The sequence below is a fragment of the Diachasma alloeum genome, unplaced genomic scaffold, assembly GCF_001412515.2.
Source record: "Diachasma alloeum isolate Michigan unplaced genomic scaffold, Dall2.0 Dall_scaffold_00358, whole genome shotgun sequence".
Classification (NCBI taxonomy): Eukaryota; Metazoa; Arthropoda; class Insecta; order Hymenoptera; family Braconidae; genus Diachasma; species Diachasma alloeum.
This window is the reverse complement of record NW_021680497.1, coordinates 294,502-315,738: the sequence shown is the minus strand read 5'-3', so window position 1 is coordinate 315,738 and position 21,237 is coordinate 294,502. Positions and strand designations below refer to the sequence as shown.

The window sequence follows — 21,237 nt, the reverse complement described above, 5'->3', positions numbered from 1 at the left end:
GGTAATTCTAATCCTTTTCTCTTATTTTCTCTCAGATATTCTCCATATTGTAAAATGGAAGCTTTTACGTTGATTATGATCATTATGGTGATGATAATTAAGAAAAAGGTGAAATATTTTTCAGCAACTCATTTCCCCAAGCTTGGGCTGGAGTTGGGAATGTTTCAAGGTCTCAAGATCTTTTTTTCCCCTCATTATCAAAAAATATTCAGCTGTACATTGTTAGAAAAAAAAATGAAATTTCATGGGCAGTTAATCACTAATTCTGGGAACAAAATCATGAAATTTGAGGTTTCACTGATAATTCAGAAAAATTGCAGGATTTTAAGCTGCATAACGACGAGAATTCCTTAATTTATTTTAATTTTCAGTCTAATATGAATATTCAGTGCCAAATTACATTGAATTTTAAATGAAATCTGAAATTTCATGATTCTTCCCCCCTAAATCGCATTCAGTGTCACTGTCCTGAAAATTCAAGAATATATTTACCAGAACTTTCTATTTTTCTATTTATTTTCAGGGAAAAGTGGAACTGAAATTGACAGTTCTCTTTGATTTTTCCCTGAAATTCTGAGTTTTCAATGACGAAATTCCTTGAAATTTCAGACACAAATTTTCAACAGTTCAACCTTTCTCAATGAATAATAAATAAATGAATAAAACAATCATAAAGAGACTACTTGTAGGAAACATGGACTTCCCTACAATTTAATTGAGTCCTCCAGCGGTGAATTACAATCGAACTAATTAAAACTCAAATCAAATCATCCGTCATGAATTTGTCCAGGAAATGGAACTCCGCCGGGAGCCAAGCTCCCCCCACCTCAGCGGGAACTGGCGGTACTATTCAAATATATCGGTGCATCGGGCAAAACCAAAATTACTGGCACCCAGTAACACCAATTCGATAAACCATATTACAACAGTTCCTCCTCCCCCCCGCCCCCCACCAACTATCGCATTAAAGTGTTACCAAGGGCCCTGCCATTAGTATTAACCAATACATAATGTACATCTCCTGATGAACACACAGTTTGCCGGTGCACACCAGCGAATTTCCTCCACTCATACAGAGATTGAAACGGAGAGGCGCGGATAGAGACGGAGAATGGAATTCACGAGTGCCGCAACGATAGCTCGTAATGTAACTTAACGTGTAACTGCGGGTGTAAACAACGAAGCTACTGCCGAAAGCCGTAACGTACTCGGGCTTTGCATGGTGCGTAACGAGCGGGCATGATAATCGCCACCACGAGGGAAATTAACTATCAAATGCGTATATTGCAGGGGGCCCCAACGATTTCTGTACCCAACAATTATCGCAATATCCAACGACGTGGCGTCCGTCGGGCCCTCAAATTACTATTGCTTATCGCGGTGTGTTTCATGAGGATTGTAAACATCACTGAGGAATGATTATCCTGTTGGAACGGGTGCTTAACACCATCATTGGAATTAAGGTGTTGGTAAATTTATTAATTTATGGCGGGGGTTTAAGATCACAGTCGACGATTAAATGCACAATTTTCTCGGTACTTTTTCCGTAATTTAGTGAGGAAAAAATATAAAAACTGTTCTTTTTCGGTTTAGATGACTCAGTCGACAACTGCATCTTCTCGTCTCGTCTCGTATTGAAATGCGAGACAAATTCTTGTCTCGTCGCGTCTCGTCTCGTTTCTGTCATTGTCTCGAATGACTCTTCTCGTCTCATCTCGTCATGTCTCTCGTCTCGTTTGTCTCATTTGTCTCATTTGTCTCGTTTGTCTCGTCTCGTCTCGTTTTTCTAGTTTGTCTCGTTTGTCTTGTCTCGTCTCGTCTCGTTTCTGTCATTGTCTCGAATGACTCTTCTCGTCTCGTCATGTCTCTTGTCTCGTTTGTCTCGTTTGTCTCATTTATCTCGTCTCGTCTCTTTTGTCTCGTTTGTCTCGTCTCGGCTCGCTTCTCTCGCGTCTCGCGACATCACAAGTTTTTAGTTTTCAATTTTTTAGGCTTCATTCAACTATTTTTCTTTTAATACCGATTCTCACAGATTTATGTCCGTAAAAAGGCAATTGGAAACTAGGTTAACTCTTGTCGAAAGCATATACCCCTCCGCTGGGTTATCGGAAGTGAAAAAAAAAATCGACAACTCAATCGGTACAAATGTATCTTTATAACGCGATGTAAATTATTGCCCGATCATATTTATCGCTAGTGGAAAATTTATGGTCGATCCAGTGTCCCTGGTTGAGCCACGCATTGACGACTCGCGCGGATAAAAACCGGACGTGCAATTCATCGCTTCATCTTCCCCGAAGCTGCCTTCTTCGTGATCTGAATATCACCGGTTGAACTAGTTCCCCGCAACTTCGCCTACCGATCCACGAGTAATCGCATTGAAAAAATAAGGAGAGAGATAAATACCCGACCTCTTCACCAATCGGGATATACCTACGCGATTCCCAACCAGTAGATCGGCTTCATTGGGGCGCTCCCGGGACATATTTATAGCCCCGCGAAATAACGATCAGAGCACACGCCAAAATTTATCGCTACGTAATGCAGCCTAAATGATGCACTCGGCATGAATCAAAATCAGACCAAAAATGGCGGGCAGGGTGGGAGTATCATTTCACTGGAAAAAAAAAATAAGATTCATGGGGTATCGCGTTTGGCTGTGGGCTGTCTCGGGTATGATTGCTCCCAACATTTTCGATACTGTAATTTTAGCTCAACTAGAAATTTTATCAGGTTCCATCAACATACTGTTAGAAAATTACTCTGAAATTTCAATTGGAAAAGCTTGAAATTTTTAGCAACGACAAAGTTACATGAAATTTTTGTACATTTTTTTATTGACGAACAAGTTAATTTGTTGACCATTCAAGTAATTCTCGATTTTCAGGTCCATACGCCACTAAAAAACCTTGAAAATTTTAGAAATTCAAGCAAAAGTTTTCTGAATTCTCAATCTGTTAAAAATTCAATTGGATGTGATGTTCAATTCAAAAAATTGAACATCATGTGCAATTATTATTAATACTATTATATTATTAATACTATTAATATTATTAATAATAATATTATTATCCATTTCATTATTAATATTATTAATAATATTAATTGTTAATTTTGAAAATTGAATTGTATGTGATGTTCAATTTCCTTGAATTTTCCAGATGAATGAGAAATTTAGTGAACGCTTACAGTTGAAATTGAATTTAATCTCACAACATTGAAAATTCAGATGGCGTTGTGACTGAAATTTGAAGAAATTTTTAAGTGCAGAGGGAAAACTAGTCTTCAAGACGTCTCAATTCAAGACATTAATTTTAAAAAATGAATTTTAAGTGTCCTAAAAAGGGAGCAAAAGTCTGTTAATTTCAGACGCAATAATTTTTCTGCTGAAGCCTCGTTGAGCATTGCCCGATGAAATTCCTATTCACGGAAAACGGCCGCCAGTTTCGAAAAGCCCAGGGGTTTTTAATGGCACACAACAGTTGTTTTCATGAATCGACTCACTAGATTTTATCTCTTTTATGATTTCATTATTTCTATTTTTTATTTTCCTTTTTCATACACCTTGTACACACCCACAACCGATGCACCGGTGGAACGCATTAAATATCCACTGTATACGGGGATTTGGTCGTGGATCGAAAGAGATTTAAGCGGATCGAAAATACATGGAATTCTATAGACCTCGAGTTTGGGATATTTTCAAACGCGAATAGAAGAGTTATTGCAATCTCTGGATAATATTTTTTAATTCTCCATTTGATGGTTAAAAAATTTTGATGAAAATACATATCGAGGAGATGTATTGAATCTCTCAGTCTCTTTTCGAATAATTTCGAGTGATGTGCAAGAGCCTGAATTGAACTGTTGCTCTAGGGCAAACAACCATGTAATATTTTATAACCCCAATGGTAATATCCGGTTGCGCCGATAAATTCGAAATACGATCGTAGCCTCGTTTTACCGATGTTAGTATTCGAGAGATGAGCAGATGTTGGTGGAAATTTTCGAGGCCCCTCTCTTGTTATCTCGATTTCTTGCCGACGGCGGCATTGAAATATTTCCGAGCACATCTGCCAATCATTCTGGACCGATAAAGTTGAATAAAAAAAATACATTCGCAAATAATCAAGCCGTGTTCATAAATCCTCTGAATCATCGTCTCTATGAAAAAAAAGAGCTTCCGCATCCTAATGGCATTCACACACGGTGCCCTAAAAATTAATAGCGGGAATCGTTAAAAAGTGCTATCACGGGTATCATAGGCCAAGGGCAATTGTTAATTAAATCAACGGCCGCTAAACCGCCCGCCAGACTACTATAAGCCACTGTCTGGCTCCCGGAATTTTCAGTGCATTAACCTTTGTGTCTGCCATTAATTTTTTTCCTCAATCGGCCCCCCCTGCTATTTTCATCCAAAAAACGTAAATAGGATCAGAGTACCCGATGCAACAGAGATAATATTTACGCGAAAATACTAATAAAGATTTTTTTCATTCTAATTACATTGTTGAAAATTTTTGGATGAATTTTCCGTGCCAAATTCCGTAAATTTTTATTGTGTTCAAGTGCCACTGAAATTTCGGGAAATCTTGTCATTGAAAATTCAGAATTTCGCGGAAAAATCGTACAGAACTGGAAATGAAATTAAAATCAAATTAAAAGAGGAAAAAAACGATAAATAATGAAAAGCAATTTTTTTATTTCGACATTTCTGTCGTCTCCAAAAGCTCCATTGACATCTAGAAGATGAATAAATATGCAGAATCAACATTTTTTTATTCATTCAAATTAGTGCCCGGTGAATATCACGAACAAGTGCATAGGGAATGGCTTTTCGAGTAAACCATCACGCACCTAATGATACATCAAACCGCGAGTAATGCGCCTCAGTCAGGCTTACATGGCAGGCGTGCCTACGAAGCTTGCACAGAGGAATCGATGATATCGAATTACATACATTTACCCTGTGCACATGCCGCAGGCTAATAATTCATTCGTAATTCAGTTATCTAAATAGCAGTTTCCAGCGTGAGTGAGAATAAATTTTGATGAATCAGGATTTAATTCCCCAGCGAACTGCAATGTTGAACATTTTTGGCTCAAATTTCTGGTACATTTCGTGAAAATTTTCATCGAATGACAGTTGTATTGAAATTTCAGGACAATTTTATCACTTAAACTTGACGATTTTGTGCAGCAATGACTGAAAACCGAATTTCAGTTCAATTATTCCATGAAAATGACTAAAAATCTCTGCTTTCTATTTTTATTTTTAAAAAATTTATAAAATTAACATTGAGAGTAGGCGAGGGTGGGGTAAAATGGACACTTTTTTAACATTATTCATAACTCAGAAATAAATTTATTAATTGAGATCAGTTTAAGTTCATCACAAAGGGAAAGAATTGTTGTTTGTATTGAAAAAAACAATTACTAAATTCCATCAACATTTCAACCCGTCATTAACCTTTAAAAAAACGTCAAAAGTGTCTATTTTACCCCAGCCTCCCCCATAACAATTAATTTCAACAAAGTCATTCTAGAATCCTTGTATCTATGTCCACCCTCCGGAATTTGTGTTCTCTGCTATTAATCATTATCCCCGGGCCCATGATAACATTTTCATCACATGGAAAACCCTTCAAATGCACTGGCCATTGAGTTCTTCAGCTGAATGCCGCGTCTCAAATAACGCTGGCATCAAATGAAACCTGTACAATGCACAACACCGGCTTTCAATATTTCGACATGCACACTTCGCCCGCGGCAATCACCCGGTTATTTGTAATGAATATTCGAGGCCCAGAGTTTGATACAACATCGGGCGGTGAAAATTTTTTTCTCGCCAAAAATCCACCACAATTATTCATTGCAGTCTCCACCACGAGAGCTTGACGTCCGTGATCGATATTGATTTCACGTGCGGATAAAATATCGTATAAATCCCCCCCCCCCCCCCNTAGCTACCGCACTTAGGTTCGCAAAATTGTACATACGTGCATTGAGTTTGAGACGTGTTTTCCAATCAATATGGTAATTAAGTATCAAACGGTGAATTCGACTTTACAACGTCGTTCTTGGTTATTGCCACGATAGATTCGTCACGGATCATCCTTGATAAAGTGGATGGTAAAGAAAAAAAATTAAGGGGGCACGGGGCTGGACTGAGGTGGAGCGGGGGGTGGAAAATATAATCGTGAAATAATCAAGTCGATGGGCAGGAGCCGGTGTATAATCGTTCGAACCGGTAGGATATAAATAATTTATGTGTCGAGGGCTTGAACCATGAATTTTTATGAACGTCCGACACGTCGCTCTGAGTTTTTCGCGTTTCATTGCATGCTGGTATGGAGAGGTTGTAAAAATCGCCAGCTGGAATAAGACATTCCGGGTTATATTAATTTCATTGATAGAATTTTAATTGAATAATGGGGGGATGGAATAAGTGCGGGGATGGTTATTGAGTTTTCTCAAGTGTTGGAGTATTCTTTAGTTTTAACCTCAAGGATAGCTCAGAGCTGAGCTAACTTCTAATTGGATTTTTACGGACATGAACTTCTCCTCAAAAATATTCGTCGCCTTCGTATTTACAATAAAATAAACAATATAAAAATTGAAATTCCTTATCTGCATTTTTTAAAAATCGATTGTTGTAGATTGAAAGGGAAAAATTAAAGATTGAGCACTTCTGACGGAAAAATTATAATTTAAGGCGCGGGTGGATTGTCTTTCGAACGTGATCTTAGTTGTTTTTTTTATTTTGATAATCTGAAATTATCTCCAATTGCTATTCAGTTTTATACAGCCCTGGAGTCTCCAAAAATTATGATTGTACAATCAAAAAAACGTTGAAAAAAAGCTGAAAATTTTCAAACACCGTTTTTTAGTAATATTGGGAAATAAATCCAATAGGGAGACAATTGCAAATTAATAATACCACGATAAATTATCCATTCACTATTTCCTCTATATCGGACTTATTTCTTATTTTTTTATTAAAAAGACTCTTGAATGTTTTTAATAAAAACGAAGATGTTCAGTTTTTTTTTACTTTTTTAAATTTTACAATCATAATTGTTAAGAACTACTGCGTGATGTAAACGCCAATGGAAATGGCGATATATTTTACATTATGAAAATGGAATTGTTTTTAAACAATCGAGATAACCTCCGACAGATATTCCACCCGGGCCTTAAAAGCTCTAAAAAGTGTAAATAAAATAATTCAGTAGTGAAGGGGTAATTGGCCAGTTTTTGATGAATATTTCGGAATCGAAAAGAGATAGCAAAATTTATCATAAAACCTTTTTTATAACCCTCAAGTGGCTCTACAAAAAAGATCATGACAAAAATTTTTCTATCTCTTTTAGATTCCCAGATATTCGTCCAAAACTGGCCAATAGTCAAAATCGACTTGACCCGGTTTACCGCTTCGCTACTGAACTTTAAAAAATTCAAACAACATTTTCTATTGAAATAATAATTAGGGATCGAAACACTTGTCAAATCCTCCATTGCCATTGCTATTTGCCCAATATTTTCGAGGGGTGAATGCACTGCGGTCCCTCGAAAAGCTTACGAATGAATCACGGCTTTGTTGTGTTGTCGCATTAACGGATATGGGTGAGTCACACTTGGATCCATCGGACTAGAAAAACCGGTGGACTAATTCCGATAGAAATGTGAGATAAGAAAAAGTTGCGCACGTTATGTGAATGGGAGGAGTGATATTGAAAGATGTGGTCACCCCTGAGCGATGCACCTCGGATAGGGACATGCGACACCCCAGTGAGACCAGCCACTCCGCTGATTCTCCATCTCTCCATGGGAAGGAGCCGCAATCTCCCCTAATGGGCCAATTTTCGAATTAACAATCAATTCATTGTCGATGCGGACAGATAAACGTGACGAGCTTTTTTTCGCATACGTGTTCATACTGGAGGTATCAATCAGCCGAGAAATAGAGCACAGGATGAGCCAAATACGCCTGTTGAACGATAATCGATGGGCCCCGTGCAACATTCCCTCGTTTTATTTACATTTCGTCAATTAAAATAATTGATTGAATCGGCAACATCAGTATTCACTCTGCGAATTTATTCCCCCGTGACTGCATGAATTACCTGATTGAGTTCTGGAAATATTTACACAACATGTGACATATAAAATTGAAAACAGCCCCATAAATAACATTTGATCCCTCCAGAGTTGTCTTAGATCCATAATTAGCGTGTTTACATGCCATTGAATCCACAGGAGGTGCATTAATACTCGAGCAATTAGTGGAAGCTCAGGATACTGCGTATGTGAAAAATAAAAGTGTCAGAAAAATGCGAAAACCGTCGCGATATAAATTCTCCGTTGCGGCATAAAGAGTGAAATCAAAAATAAGACGCAAACAAAATGCACTGCCATCACACGGCGAAAACACGACAAACTCCAACGGCATTCATAAATTAAAGCCACTGATCTTCGCAAGTGCACTGTCAATGAGCAGATACATTAAGCTAATTATGGAAAGAGAAGATGAAAAAACTGAGGAGATTCGCGGAGGTAAATCGCCCCTGGGATTTCACTGAGAGGAACGATAATTTCCCCACTGTCGTCATCTCACCTCACCCTCTCGCTGTCCTACTCTTTTCCTACGGACTCTGACTCGGGACAGGCTGTGTGCTTAATTGCGTCAATTAATATTCGCTCTAAACTCCTTTTTGCTTGAGCGCACTTTTTCGAACATCACAAATGCGTTACTTCCTGATATCCTTGAGGGGTTAATGAGATAGGGTCGATTACACCACTTGGTTTGCCCTGGAGAAAAAAAAAATCATGATAAGAATTCACAATTGCTTTCAATTAATTATTTTTCACGGGAGCGATTCTCATTTCTTTTGGCTTGAGAAATTCTCAACCTCCGGAGATTTATGGTGATGTCTACTTTAATGGTTGTTTGAATTAAAGATGATACTGATGATGAGCATCCATTTTTCTCAATAGGTCACAATGTGCGAATTTTTTTTCTTCATTACAATTTCTCGAATTCGTGAAAATTAATTAATTACTAAAATTTATTATTAACATTTATTATTAAAAGAGTACACTGTTAGAAAATTACTCTTGAAATTTCAAGTGAAAATCAATTTCACTTGAAGAATTCTTCATTGACGAATCAGTTAATTTCTTGAATATTCAGTATTCACTGAAAAACATTGAAAATTTCAAAAATTCAGGCACCAAAGTCACAACATTGAAAATTCAGATGACATTGTGACTGAAATTTCAAGGAATTTCCAACAATATAATAATACGTGATACTCTTTTGGAGTTAATTAAACGGTGTCAATTACACCACTCGGTTTCCCGTTCAAAAAACTGAATAAGAATTCACAATAGCTCTCAATTAATGATTTCCCCTCACTCATCTCATTTCCCACAGCCATGAAAAATCGTCGTAATCCGTCGATTTATGGTGATCTCCACTTAACGAGCTATAAAATGGGTCAATGAAATTTTGAAGAGGCGAAACCCACCCGCCAGTAATTGACGGAATGAACCAATATACATCCCATCGAGTGTATATATCGACATTTAACCAGCGTGATGGTCCTCGTGTCGCCATCGAAATGTCTTGTACCGGAGGCAGAGGAAAACGGACGTGCACGACAGACATGTACACTCGGGCGTCTTACCGTTAAAGTCTTATTAATTAGCGACAGGGTAGAGAGCCGCGGTGGGTCTTGCTCCAGACTGTAACACGCGCACAGTGTATGCACCGCTCGAATATATTTATCGACTTCTACGTTAGCTCCTCCCCTCGTCTGATTCAAGTTGAGATATTTAATTAAGCTATCCGTGGTGTGTGCCTTCGTCTATTCCCTTGTGCAGTTGACTCGAGGTACATTTATAGAGACGATGGTTTCCCACAGGGTGAGATTCATTCGTTTTATACCTGAGGTTAGTTGTTTCTTACGAGTGAATTTACTCCTGCAAACGTGATTCCCTTCGTTGCAACAATTCTCGAGAGAATTTACCAGACAATACTTTGAAATTCTGATTAAACATCATCCTTTGTTACCGTTGATTAAAAATGACAGACGTAGAGAGCAAAGACCCAGGAGTTTGATGGTTTTTGAAATGAAGATAATTTTAAATCTTCATCACTATCAGATTTGTTTTTTTAATTTCCAGTACACTTTTTAGATATTTTCATCACACTCTAGTCCATGAAAATTCAAATATTCTGGAATAATCGATGAATTATAACTCATCAAATTCGCGACAATGAATAACTCAAAGTGCATTTATAGAGACGATGGTTTCCCACAGGGTGAGATTCATTCGTTTTATACCTGAGGTTAGTTGTTTCTTACGAGTGAATTTACTCCTGCAAACGTGATTCCCTTCGTTGCAACAATTCTCGAGAGAATTTACCAGACAATACTTTGAAATTCTGATTAAACATCATCCTTTGTTACCGTTGATTAAAAATGACAGACGTAGAGACCAAGGACCCATTGACTTTCATAGTTTTTAACATGAAGATAATTTAAAATCTTCATGACTCAGAATTTTTTTTGTTAATTTCCAGCATATTTTTTCGATATTTTCATCACACTCCAGCTCATGAAAATTCAAATATTTTGGAGTAATCGATGAATTATAACTCATCGAATTTGTGAAAATGAATAACTAAAGGTGCAATAGTGCCTCCAATTATTCCCCAGGATGAGATTCATTCGTGTTATACCTGAGGTTAGTTGTGTCTTACGAGTGAATTTACTCCAGCAAAGGTGAAGTTACTCCCTCGGTTGTAGCAATCCTCTCGCTAATTCCCCCGAAATTACTTCATAATTCTGATTAAAAATCATCCTTTGTTATCGTTGACGATGCGTTGACTGCATTTCAATATTTCTGGATTAAAAATGACAGACGTGAAGACCCACAGACCCGAGACATGGACCCTCGTAAACCCCACCCACTCACTCGCAAATGGAGTACGGCTGCGTGCCTGCGTACCTCTTCATCGGTTGAATGTACATCTTTGAATTTGCTTGACCAGAAGTGATGTCTTGATGTGTTCTGCGACCATCGTGGGCTCGATTAACCTGTCCCACAGGGCTCATTCCTCCCCGCAAAATCCTTTTTACTCCCATCATAACGCGAACTCTCTGCTCCTCATTCTTTATTTTTCGCTCTGACGTGCATTCTTCATTCGCAATTTTCAATTCTCCACGGCTTGTTCCCTATTAATATCAACTGAACTCTCGAGTGAAGGGCCCAGTGGATTTTGATACCTCATTTCTCTCGTTCTCCTCGTGGCACCGATGGAGATTTCTGGAATCTCAAGGACTTATCCATGTATGGGTGGATCTACTTGGAAATAGGGGAATTGGCTGCTGCAACCTGGGATAGATTCCAGGAAGCTTCCAACTCTTGGTGCCATTGTGCACGCTCGTTTCGTTGGATTTCGTACGATCGCATTTAAATTCGTGAGGAGCACCAACTTATTCCTTTTTTCAACTTCGTCCCTTTCCCCAGACCATTCGGAATAAATAAGTCGTGGGGGTATTGAGGAGTCGAGGAGGGCTGAGACGACGCTGTGATTTCTGAACAAGAGAGGAGGAGGAAAAAATTCAATCTCCTCCATCGATTCCTTGTCTCATTGGGCTTCTCAAGCGATATCCAATTTCTCGAAGCAACACGGACATGGAATTTTATTGGCCGGGTTTCTGCTGTACGCACTGGCCTTTTTTTTCAACTTCTTAACAACCCGGGATTTTATGAACGACGCGGGGATAGATCGTGGATGCGATGACGAGCAACACCGTAAATCGTATGTTGGCTTGTAAGCAGCGGCAACAAGAAAACTCCTGTACATTGTCTGCTCCTCCTCACGGGTCAGTCCGGTTTTCACGCCCGAGAATAATAACTACCGCAAACTGGAGCCCTATACAGCTGGCCACCTTCAGGCGTTTTTTTGTTGTCACCAAACTGGTTTGCTTGAAAATTCTGGTTTAGTATTTTGGTTTTGTTCAAAAATGGAGAAATTCTGCGGAAAAAAATTACGACTACTTTTTTTTGCATCCAGATTTTTTCATTTTGGATATTAATGAGGAGTGGTAATGAATTAATTGCCCTGGGGGGGGCAATAATAGGGGAGAAGAGGAGGCTTAGCTTTGAGAGAACACGTAGAAGCAAAAATTTCATAGGAAAATTGTTGTTGAACAATTATTCCGTAACGAATTGAAACAGTTGAATTGAAAATCATGGAATATTCATGTTTTAACCCCTCATGCGCAGCAAAACCGAATGTCTGAATTTCACACACCTTTTGTGAATTTTGATTTTTCAGACACTAGAAAACGTCTGAATAAAATGAAAAATTTTCTGAATTTCAAACATGAATTAAGATGTTTAGGCACTTGTTCGTCTGAACTTCAGACAAATTTTCATTTTATTCAGACGGTTTTTAGTGTCTGGAAAATATCTACAAACGATGTGTGACATTTAAACATTCGTTTTTCCGGTGAATTGAAAATTACTAGTCAACTGTCCAGAAAATTGTGTCAATTTTGTCCCACAAGTGCCAAACCGCTGAATAACAAGTGTACGCCATCACTGAAAATTTCGACTGCAGTTACGTTAATCGCAGGAGAGCCATCGATCCACCGCAATTCACTGACTTATTCAGCGTGAGTACCAACAAGTTGGATTATCTTGGACAGGCCGCCAACCCAACTCGGTACCCCATCAGCTCGTCAACAGTCCAGAAAAATACCTCCCCCGGTTGAAAATCCCAAACTTATAATTGACGAATGATTTTTTGGATCTGTGGTGTTAGACATGGTTTCTCAGTGTCGTTACGTGTGTCGAATCCTCGAGAAGCGGGTATACAAAATCAGTGACAGGGCGAAAGGATTCTTACGTGCTGGAACGTAAGACACGTTGTACACTGAGTTTTTCTGGTCTCCTTTGGCTATGTGGATGGAAAATAAATTGTCGGAATCCCCAGTGTGAATTCCGGGTCTAGGAAAATGAAGCTGTTCATTCCTCAGGTTATGAAAGATACTCGGCTTCGCACTGTAAAGATTAGTGTCTTCAAGACATCCTACTATCGAGTTAGAAAGTATAGACTAAACATTAATATCAATTTTTTTCTTTACACCCAAAAAAAATTACTGTTGACCAGTAGAAAAAGTACTTGTACCCAGTACCAAGGGGTTTCTGGGGAAAAGGCTCATTTTTGTACTTCCTCGAAGTTACAAAACAACTTGATACAAGTATCATGCGTCAAGTACTTGTGTACTGGTGAGAAGTACCTCAGTACTTGTCACAAGTATTTCGTTACTTGGGACAAGTAACAAAATTACTTGTACTGAGTACCTGGCAGGTTCTTTTCCAAAGTACCAAATAAACTCAATATAAGTTGAGTATAAGAACTCAAAAATGTTTTTCTACCTCTTCTAAAAACTGAATTTCGTTAGAAATTCAAAAATCCAAATAATTCCCGTTTTGTGAGTAATAAAATTGAAAAGAAATGGAAAATAATTTTTCGAAGCCTTTTAAATGATGACAACATAAAACATAAAAATCTCAACAAAATTGAAATTTTGTAGGTTGGAAAGTATACCAATAATTCTCGAGAGCATCCATAAAAATCGCAATCTATTGATTTTTTCCTACAAAATATCTTCTGCTGAACATCTCTATTTACAAAAATGCGTAAGAAAACCCATTCTATCTGGTAATAATATTCACTTTTTTCAATAGAGTAATCAATTGGAAGTACTGAAATTAAGTCCTAAAAGAACTTGAGAGAAGTTGAAAAATTACTCTTTACTAGTACCTTTGGTACTTGTGAAAAGTACTAAAAGTACTGGCAGTAAGTAGTGATAATACTTCCTCCCAGTACCATTTCTACTCGATCGGCGGATGTGGTACTTCACCCAAGGACACAAAATGTACTTGTCAACATGAAAATTATAGATTTGGGGTCTATACTTTTCAATCCGATAGTAGTTTGTGAGGAGATTGCACACAAAAGTGTGTCTTATTGTTAACTGATTGACTCAATTAATAAAAAAGTGGCGAATACTAATAGGGGCCGGGCCTTAAATTTGGGGGCAAAAACATGTTGAAAAAGGGGAGAAAAATGTCTCAATTTCAGAAACTAATTTCCCTTTCCCTAGTGCGGTTATTTACCGTCGTCTCAAGGAAAATTCGCAGTAACAACGTTGACATGTCAATTCAACCGGAAATATAGAATAGAGATACTTATGAATCTCCCTCGTTCCTTTTTATTTCCCCCTCGTTTTCCTTTTCTTCGTTGAACCTCGTATTCCACCAGTTTACAGAGCAATATGCTCGCGAAGGAAGTCGTCGCCGTCGTCTGACTTTCATATAGTGTACCGAGCGTCCTCCCACATTGAGTGGTCTCGTAAAGAACTACTCACCAATTCTACGACTTGACTGGTCCAAATGTTCACTAAAAGAAGAATACGAGTGGAAGAAATAATGCGAAATATGCGGTTTTGCTTGCTCCGACAAATTTTTACGATTTAAAGCCACTCTCTGCTCTTATACTTTATGATGCAACTCCGTGAGCCAATGAGAACGCGCGCCCTCGAATTCTATATTAAAAAAAAAATCTGCATAGTTGATAGTTTTCGGTGTATTTTGGGAATTCGCGGTGGAATATGTAATCCCCGGCATACTTGGCTATCCATGAGATACCATCAAATCCCTTCTTCAGTCAGGGGGATATATCGAACGACTGTATGGATTCTCGAGATATTTCCGTACCCTGATACCCTCGCGAAGAGCGATCAGATACTTGGAATACCAATCACGTATACGTAGTGTCCGCAAAAATGAAACTAGTCAGGTATCAACTTCCATTGAAGTTCAGTGGTTCTGAACTAAATTGCTGGTTATTGGTCAATTTCACGAAATGCAACACCGTTAAAAATTTCTTGAAATTTCAGTCACAATGTCATCTGGATTTCCAAGGTTGTGAGTTTGAATTCAATTTCAATTGAAAACGTTCACTAAATTTGTCATTCATCTTGAAAATTCAAGGAAATTTGATTTTTCATATTAAAAAACCATTGGTTTTTCAATGAAAGCTTGAATTTTCAAATTCATCGTGGACATTGAACATCAAACATAATTGAATTTTGAATAGATTGAAAATTCAGAGAAGTTATTGCCTCAATTTTATATATTATCAAGGCTTTTCAGTGCCGTATGGATCTGAAAATCGAGAATTACTTGAATATTCAAGAAATTAACTGATTTGTCAATGAAGAATTCTACAGAAATTTCATGTTACTTTATTGTTGTTAAAAATTTCAAGTTTTTTCACCTGAAATTTCAGGTCTAATTTTCTAACAGTGAACTAGTACATCTACTTATCTCACACTGTTAAAAATTTTTGTTTGAATTTTTCGTGCCAAATTCCAGAAATTTTATCGTGCTCCAATCCCACTGAAATTTCAGGAAATCTTGTCATTGAAAAGTTGAAATTTTGTGGAAAAATCAAACAGAACTGTAAATTTCCGCTCCATTTGTCCCTGAAAATGAATAGAAAACCAGAACATTCTGATAAATATATTCTTAAATTCAATGCCACCTGTCACTAGATTGGAAATTCAAATAAATTAAGGAACTTTCCTCTTTATGCCCCTTAAAATTTTGAAATTTTTACTGAATTTCCAGTGAAACCTGAAATTTCATTATTTTTTCCCCCTAAATCGCATTGAGTATCACTGTCCTAAAAATTGGTAGTCAACTGTCCAGGAAATTTAATTTTATTCTAACAGTCTCATTGAAAAATAAAGGAACTGTTTGCATAGCAACAATAACAACGGACTAAACCCCGTTTTTTTTTCATTCAAACGGACACAGAATGCCAGATTGAGGCATCCTCAATCCCGAATTTTTCACGCCAGTAACGAGCCTCAAACAATGGACAAAAAGACACGAAAAAGGAAAAAAGACTGGTTTTTATTTATCATGAGAGATAACGTCTTTGTTCGACTCTCTCTCTATTTTCCCTCCTTGCGTGGCATACAATTGAGTCGAACTCGAAAAAAAAAACGGAGGAAGGGAGAGGACTCGTGCCTAACAAAGATAACCGGACGATTTATCGTTCTCAGGGGTGGAAGTTATCGTTGGGTACATCGAGACAGATCAGCCCAGCTGTACCGGCCTCTTCCACCTCTTCCCGCTAATCATTTTTTCATCAATGTATCCTGAAGCATCATCAGGAGGGACTCCTGTAACAAACAGCATTCAGCTTCACACGCAGACGCTTTATTTCTTGTTCTCCCATTCCCTCGTTTTTCCCCGTATCCAAACGTTAATGTCTTTATCACGAGACTACAGAGTCGACCCCCTCCCTTTAATTATCAAGCCAACCTGGGGATTTCACACATCCCCAAAAAATCATGACGAAACGACTCAATAAATTTTCCTCCATTCGGAAAAAAATATTTTGAGTCATAAAAAAAATCTGTTGATTCAACCCCAAAATTACCAGAAACAATTTCACGAAAAAATTTAACACTGAGTCAGTAAATGATTTTTAAAGAATCCAAGAATCTGCTCATTTCTTTAAATCAACGAATGATAGATTTTAGAGCTCCACATATCCATTTTTCTAGTCGCATTCCCCCTAGAATGTGTCTCACACCGGGAATACACTCGCCAAAACAAGAACTAAAGAAATTGCGAAATTTCAGTCAGCAATGTGATAGCTGCCAGCGGATTTAAACATTCCCATCCAGACACCTTAAGGGAGCTGTAGCGAAGGATTCATTTTTCATTTCGTGGGCCCGCGTGAGAGTAATTTGCATACTGTGGGTAGATGAAGTGGGAGAGACGGTGAAGCCGAAAAGAAAAAATGACAAGTGAGACAAAAGCGAGTAGAGAATCCTCCGTTGAAAGAAGTATGGCACGAAGAACCGGAAGAGAAACGTAAATGTCGCGGTTTTGAAGAAAACGAAACAGGGGTGAAGAGAGATTCGAAAAAAAATAGAGGAGGAAAAATGTTGAAGCGAGAGGCTGAAGCAACGAATGATAAAATATGCCTCCGCCCTTTCAAATAAAAGTGGACGCGAACGAACGTACGAATGCCCTGCACCAATGTTTTATGCATATCCCTGAATAAAATATGATTACAAAGTCCTTTTGATTCAACGTATGTAGCGGCTTTCCGCGAAGGCTTCCACCAATGCCTGCGCAGAGACGCACACAGGGAGGAGGGAATGAGAGAAACCACACGGCTGTGTTTGCCTACCACCCCCATTTCTGCCTCTTACATCCCAAAGCCATAGACCGTATATAGCCCCCCCCCCCTCCCCTCCCTCGCCAGTTTGCGTGTGTGACTGTACGCACGCAACATTTTCAACCCTCTCCCTCAGTTTAATATAACCACCGGTGCGCTTCAATTGCGGAAGGTATAGACCACCGCGTTTCGCGCGCTCAAACATTCCGGCGATGAATAAACTCCAACCGTTATATAAAGAACCTCTCACAAACGTAATACATCCCGCGCTCCCAGCTTGATCCGTTTCATCGTGGAGTAATCCCTTTTTTCCTCATCCCTGATAATTAAACTTAATTGATTTATTATTTCCACACGGAATTTGAGGAGACCCGCTGCAACACGTATAAGTAATTGCTGTGAAATGTTACGGTTCCGTGTCTGGCAAGTTTTGATTGAGCAGAGGGTTGTATAGGGCATCGCATGAACTGGGAACATTAGGACTGTAGGTGCGTGAATGCGCCGCAGGATCGATCCGGTGGTGTTGCCAACTTGAAACCGATGGATCAACCTGCTTTTTAATAAAATATATGGGATCTTTAGGAGGCTTAGTGTGAGGAGGCAGCTTATTCAATTCATAAATTTATTCGATAGCTATGGAAGATAGTGTTAGCAAGTTACTCTTGAAATTTCAAGGAAAATATCTTGAAATTTTTAACAACGGATCATTTACGTGGAATTTTCATGGATCTTGTTATTGATTAAATCAGCGAATTTTCTTGAATATTCAATGAAATTTGATTTCTCAGGCTCATACGACAATGAACATTAGTTAAAATCGTGGAAAATCAGGCAACTTTTCTTCCGATTTTTCAATCTCTTGAAAATTCGATTAATTCAGTAGCGAAGTGGTAAAGCGGTTTAAGTCGACTTATCTCTCAGTTGCGTTCTTGAAGAATATCTCCGAATTCAAAGGAGGTAACGAAATTTTCGTAATAACCTTTTTTCTAGAGCAAGTTGAGTGCTACAAAAAAGGTCCTAACAAAAATTTAGCTATCTTCCTTAGATTCCGAGATATTCACTGAAAACTGGCCAATAGTCAAAATCGACTTGAACCGTTTTACCACTTCGCTACTGAATTGTAATGCTTAATTTTCGCGATAGGTGTGAAAATCCTAATTGTCTTCGAAAATTCAATGATCATGCATCATGAAAAACTTAACTTTATTGAATTTCCAAGATGAATCAGGAATTCCATAAAATTTCTGACAGTGTATTATCGCAAAGAACTCCACAAAAGCGACATTCATGAAGAGAAACCAAAAGACTTCATAATTATTCCGAAAATCTAAATGTAAAAATGAGAGAATGAACATGTAAAATATACTCCTCTCGGTTATCTTCACTTGAGCTAATGTCAGTCTGAAATGAAAGAATGTGTGTGCACTTGCCAATTCTCGAACATTATTAAACCCTTTATTTTAAAATTGATTGCAGATCGATTCCGTTCTCATCATGAAAAACTCTATTTTATTGAAATTCCAAGATGAATCAGGAATTCCATAAGCAATTTAGTTTGAAATTGAATGCAAGTTCCGAATATTGAAAATTCAAATGCATTTGTTACTTAAATTTCCAAAAATTTCCAACAGTGTATTATCGCAAAGAACTCCACAAAAGCGACATTCATGAAGAGAAACCAAAAGACTTCATAATTATTCCGAAAATCTAAATGTAAAAATGAGAGAATGAACATGTAAAATATACTCCTCTCGGTTATCTTCACTTGAGCTAATGTCAGTCTGAAATGAAAGAATTTGTGTGCACTTGTCAATTCTCGAACATTATTAAACCCTTTATTTTAAAATTGATTGCAGGTCAATTCCGTTCTCATCATGAAAAACTCTATTTTATTGAATTTCCAAGATGAATCAGGAATTCCATAAGCAATTTAGTCTGAAATTGAATGCAAGTTCCGAATATTGAAAATTCGAATGCATTTGTTACTTAAATTTCCAAAAATTTCCAACAGTGTATTATCGCAAAGAACTCCACAAAAGCGACATTCATGAAGAGAAACCAAAAGACTTCATAATTATTCCGAAAATCTAAATGAAAAATGAGAGAATGAACATGTAAACAATACTCCTCTCGGTTATCTTCACTTGAGCTAATGTCAGTCTGAAATAAAAGAATATGTGTGCACTTGTCAATTCTCGAACATTATTAAACCCTTTATTTTAAAATTGATTGCAGATCTATTCCGTTCTCATCATGAAAAACTCTATTTTATTGAATTTCCAAGATGAATCAGGGATTCCATAAGCAATTTAGTCTGAAATTGAATGCAAGTTCCGAATATTGAAAATTCGAATGCATTTGTAACTTAAATTTCCAAAAATTTCCAACAGTGTATTCTCGCACAGAACTCCACAAAAGCGATATTCATGAAGAGAAACCAAAAGACTAATGTCAGTCTGAAATGAAAGAATGTGTGTGCACTTGTCAATTCTCGAACATTATTAAACCCTTTATTTAAAAATTGATTGCAGGTCAATTCCGTTCGCCGCGAATAACCGAACATCCGTCAGACATAACAGTAGCAAAAAACGAGCCAGTCACCCTGAACTGCAAGGCAGAGGGTAAACCAGAGCCAACGATAGAGTGGTATAAGGATGGTGAGCCGGTGCAAACATCGCCGGGCGATGCCAAGTCACATCGTGTGCTACTGCCAACCGGATCCCTCTTCTTCCTACGTGTGATGCATGGAAAAAAGGAGCAGGACGGCGGAGTTTATTGGTGTGTTGCTAAGAACCAGGCGGGCAGTGTTAGCAGTAGAAATGCCACCCTCACCGTAGCAGGTAAGAACTCACTAAATTCCCCCTTTATCACTATTATTACACATCCTCGTCTTGCAATGGCCCACACGCGGTTTAACATCACTGCCGTGTGTACCAACTTTATTGCTAACTAACCGAGGGGAAACAAATTGTTGTCCACGACGGGGAAAGACCGCGCATTAGCCTCCAAACTCCATGCTTTCACGCTCCGTCTTCTCCCTCGGTCGTACCCATTGAGGTATACACCGATGTAAATCGATTATGCATACCCGTGAATCGCGAACTCGATAAATTATTGAAATTCGAAATGTCAAGCCGATTTTCAATGCAATGAACGTCCCATGCAGACATATCGGCGGCGTATCCTACGGTTTATGGGGGGTGGGGTCAAGTTGTCAATGGAATTCTATTTTTTTTTTTCTGTATTTACGTTTCGGGATCGGTGACGATGAAGAGATCACTTTTTAAAGGCTGTAAAAATGCATTCATTTTAACGCTAGTTGCATTTTTCATTTTTTTAGGGGAATATGGGGCAGAATGAGACAGTTAAAAAATGGCTATTTGACGCAATTTAAGCGATTAATCTTCTTTTTGTTAACTTTTTTCATTGTTGGGAGTACTAATGAGAATAATAGTTTTCCATTCAGTAGAATGGAAAATTATTGAGAAGTTTTGAGGGGCGAAGATTTTTGTCAATGGATTATTCGATTGAAATTCAGCATTACATTTTCCCCTTTGGGACTTTGGATTTTGCTGCTTCATTTTCTTTTCAATTATTCCACTGACAAAATCTTCGTCCCTCAAAATTTCTCAATAATTTTCTCTTTAACGGAATGGAAAATAATTTAATAACTATTTGATAATTTTCCATTCTACTAAATAGAAAATTATTATTCTCATCAGTACGCCCAAAAATAGATATTTAATAAAAAACTTTTTTTAACTTGAATTGTGTCAAACAGTCATTTTTTCGACTGTTTCATTTTGCCCCACATTTCCGCACTGGAAAAACTAGTGTCTCAAATGAAGACATTAAGACGTGTTGAAGACACTGGTTTCTACAGTTCACCGAAATTTCCGGAAATTGAAACACTCAAATGAACTTCCACATGTTAAAATTAATTAAATAGC

At 37.9% G+C, this 21,237-nt stretch overlaps 1 protein-coding gene across 1 annotated transcript in view; it reads left to right on the top strand.

Moving 5' to 3' along the window:
- Window positions 1–21,237, top strand: part of LOC107041136 (roundabout homolog 2) — a 193,433-nt gene that overhangs the window by 98,583 nt on the left and 73,613 nt on the right. The window contains exon 2 of the mRNA XM_015261540.1: window positions 19,819–20,127. Coding sequence (XP_015117026.1) covers window positions 19,819–20,127 — 309 coding nt within the window. The remainder of the gene's footprint in view (window positions 1–19,818; window positions 20,128–21,237) is intronic.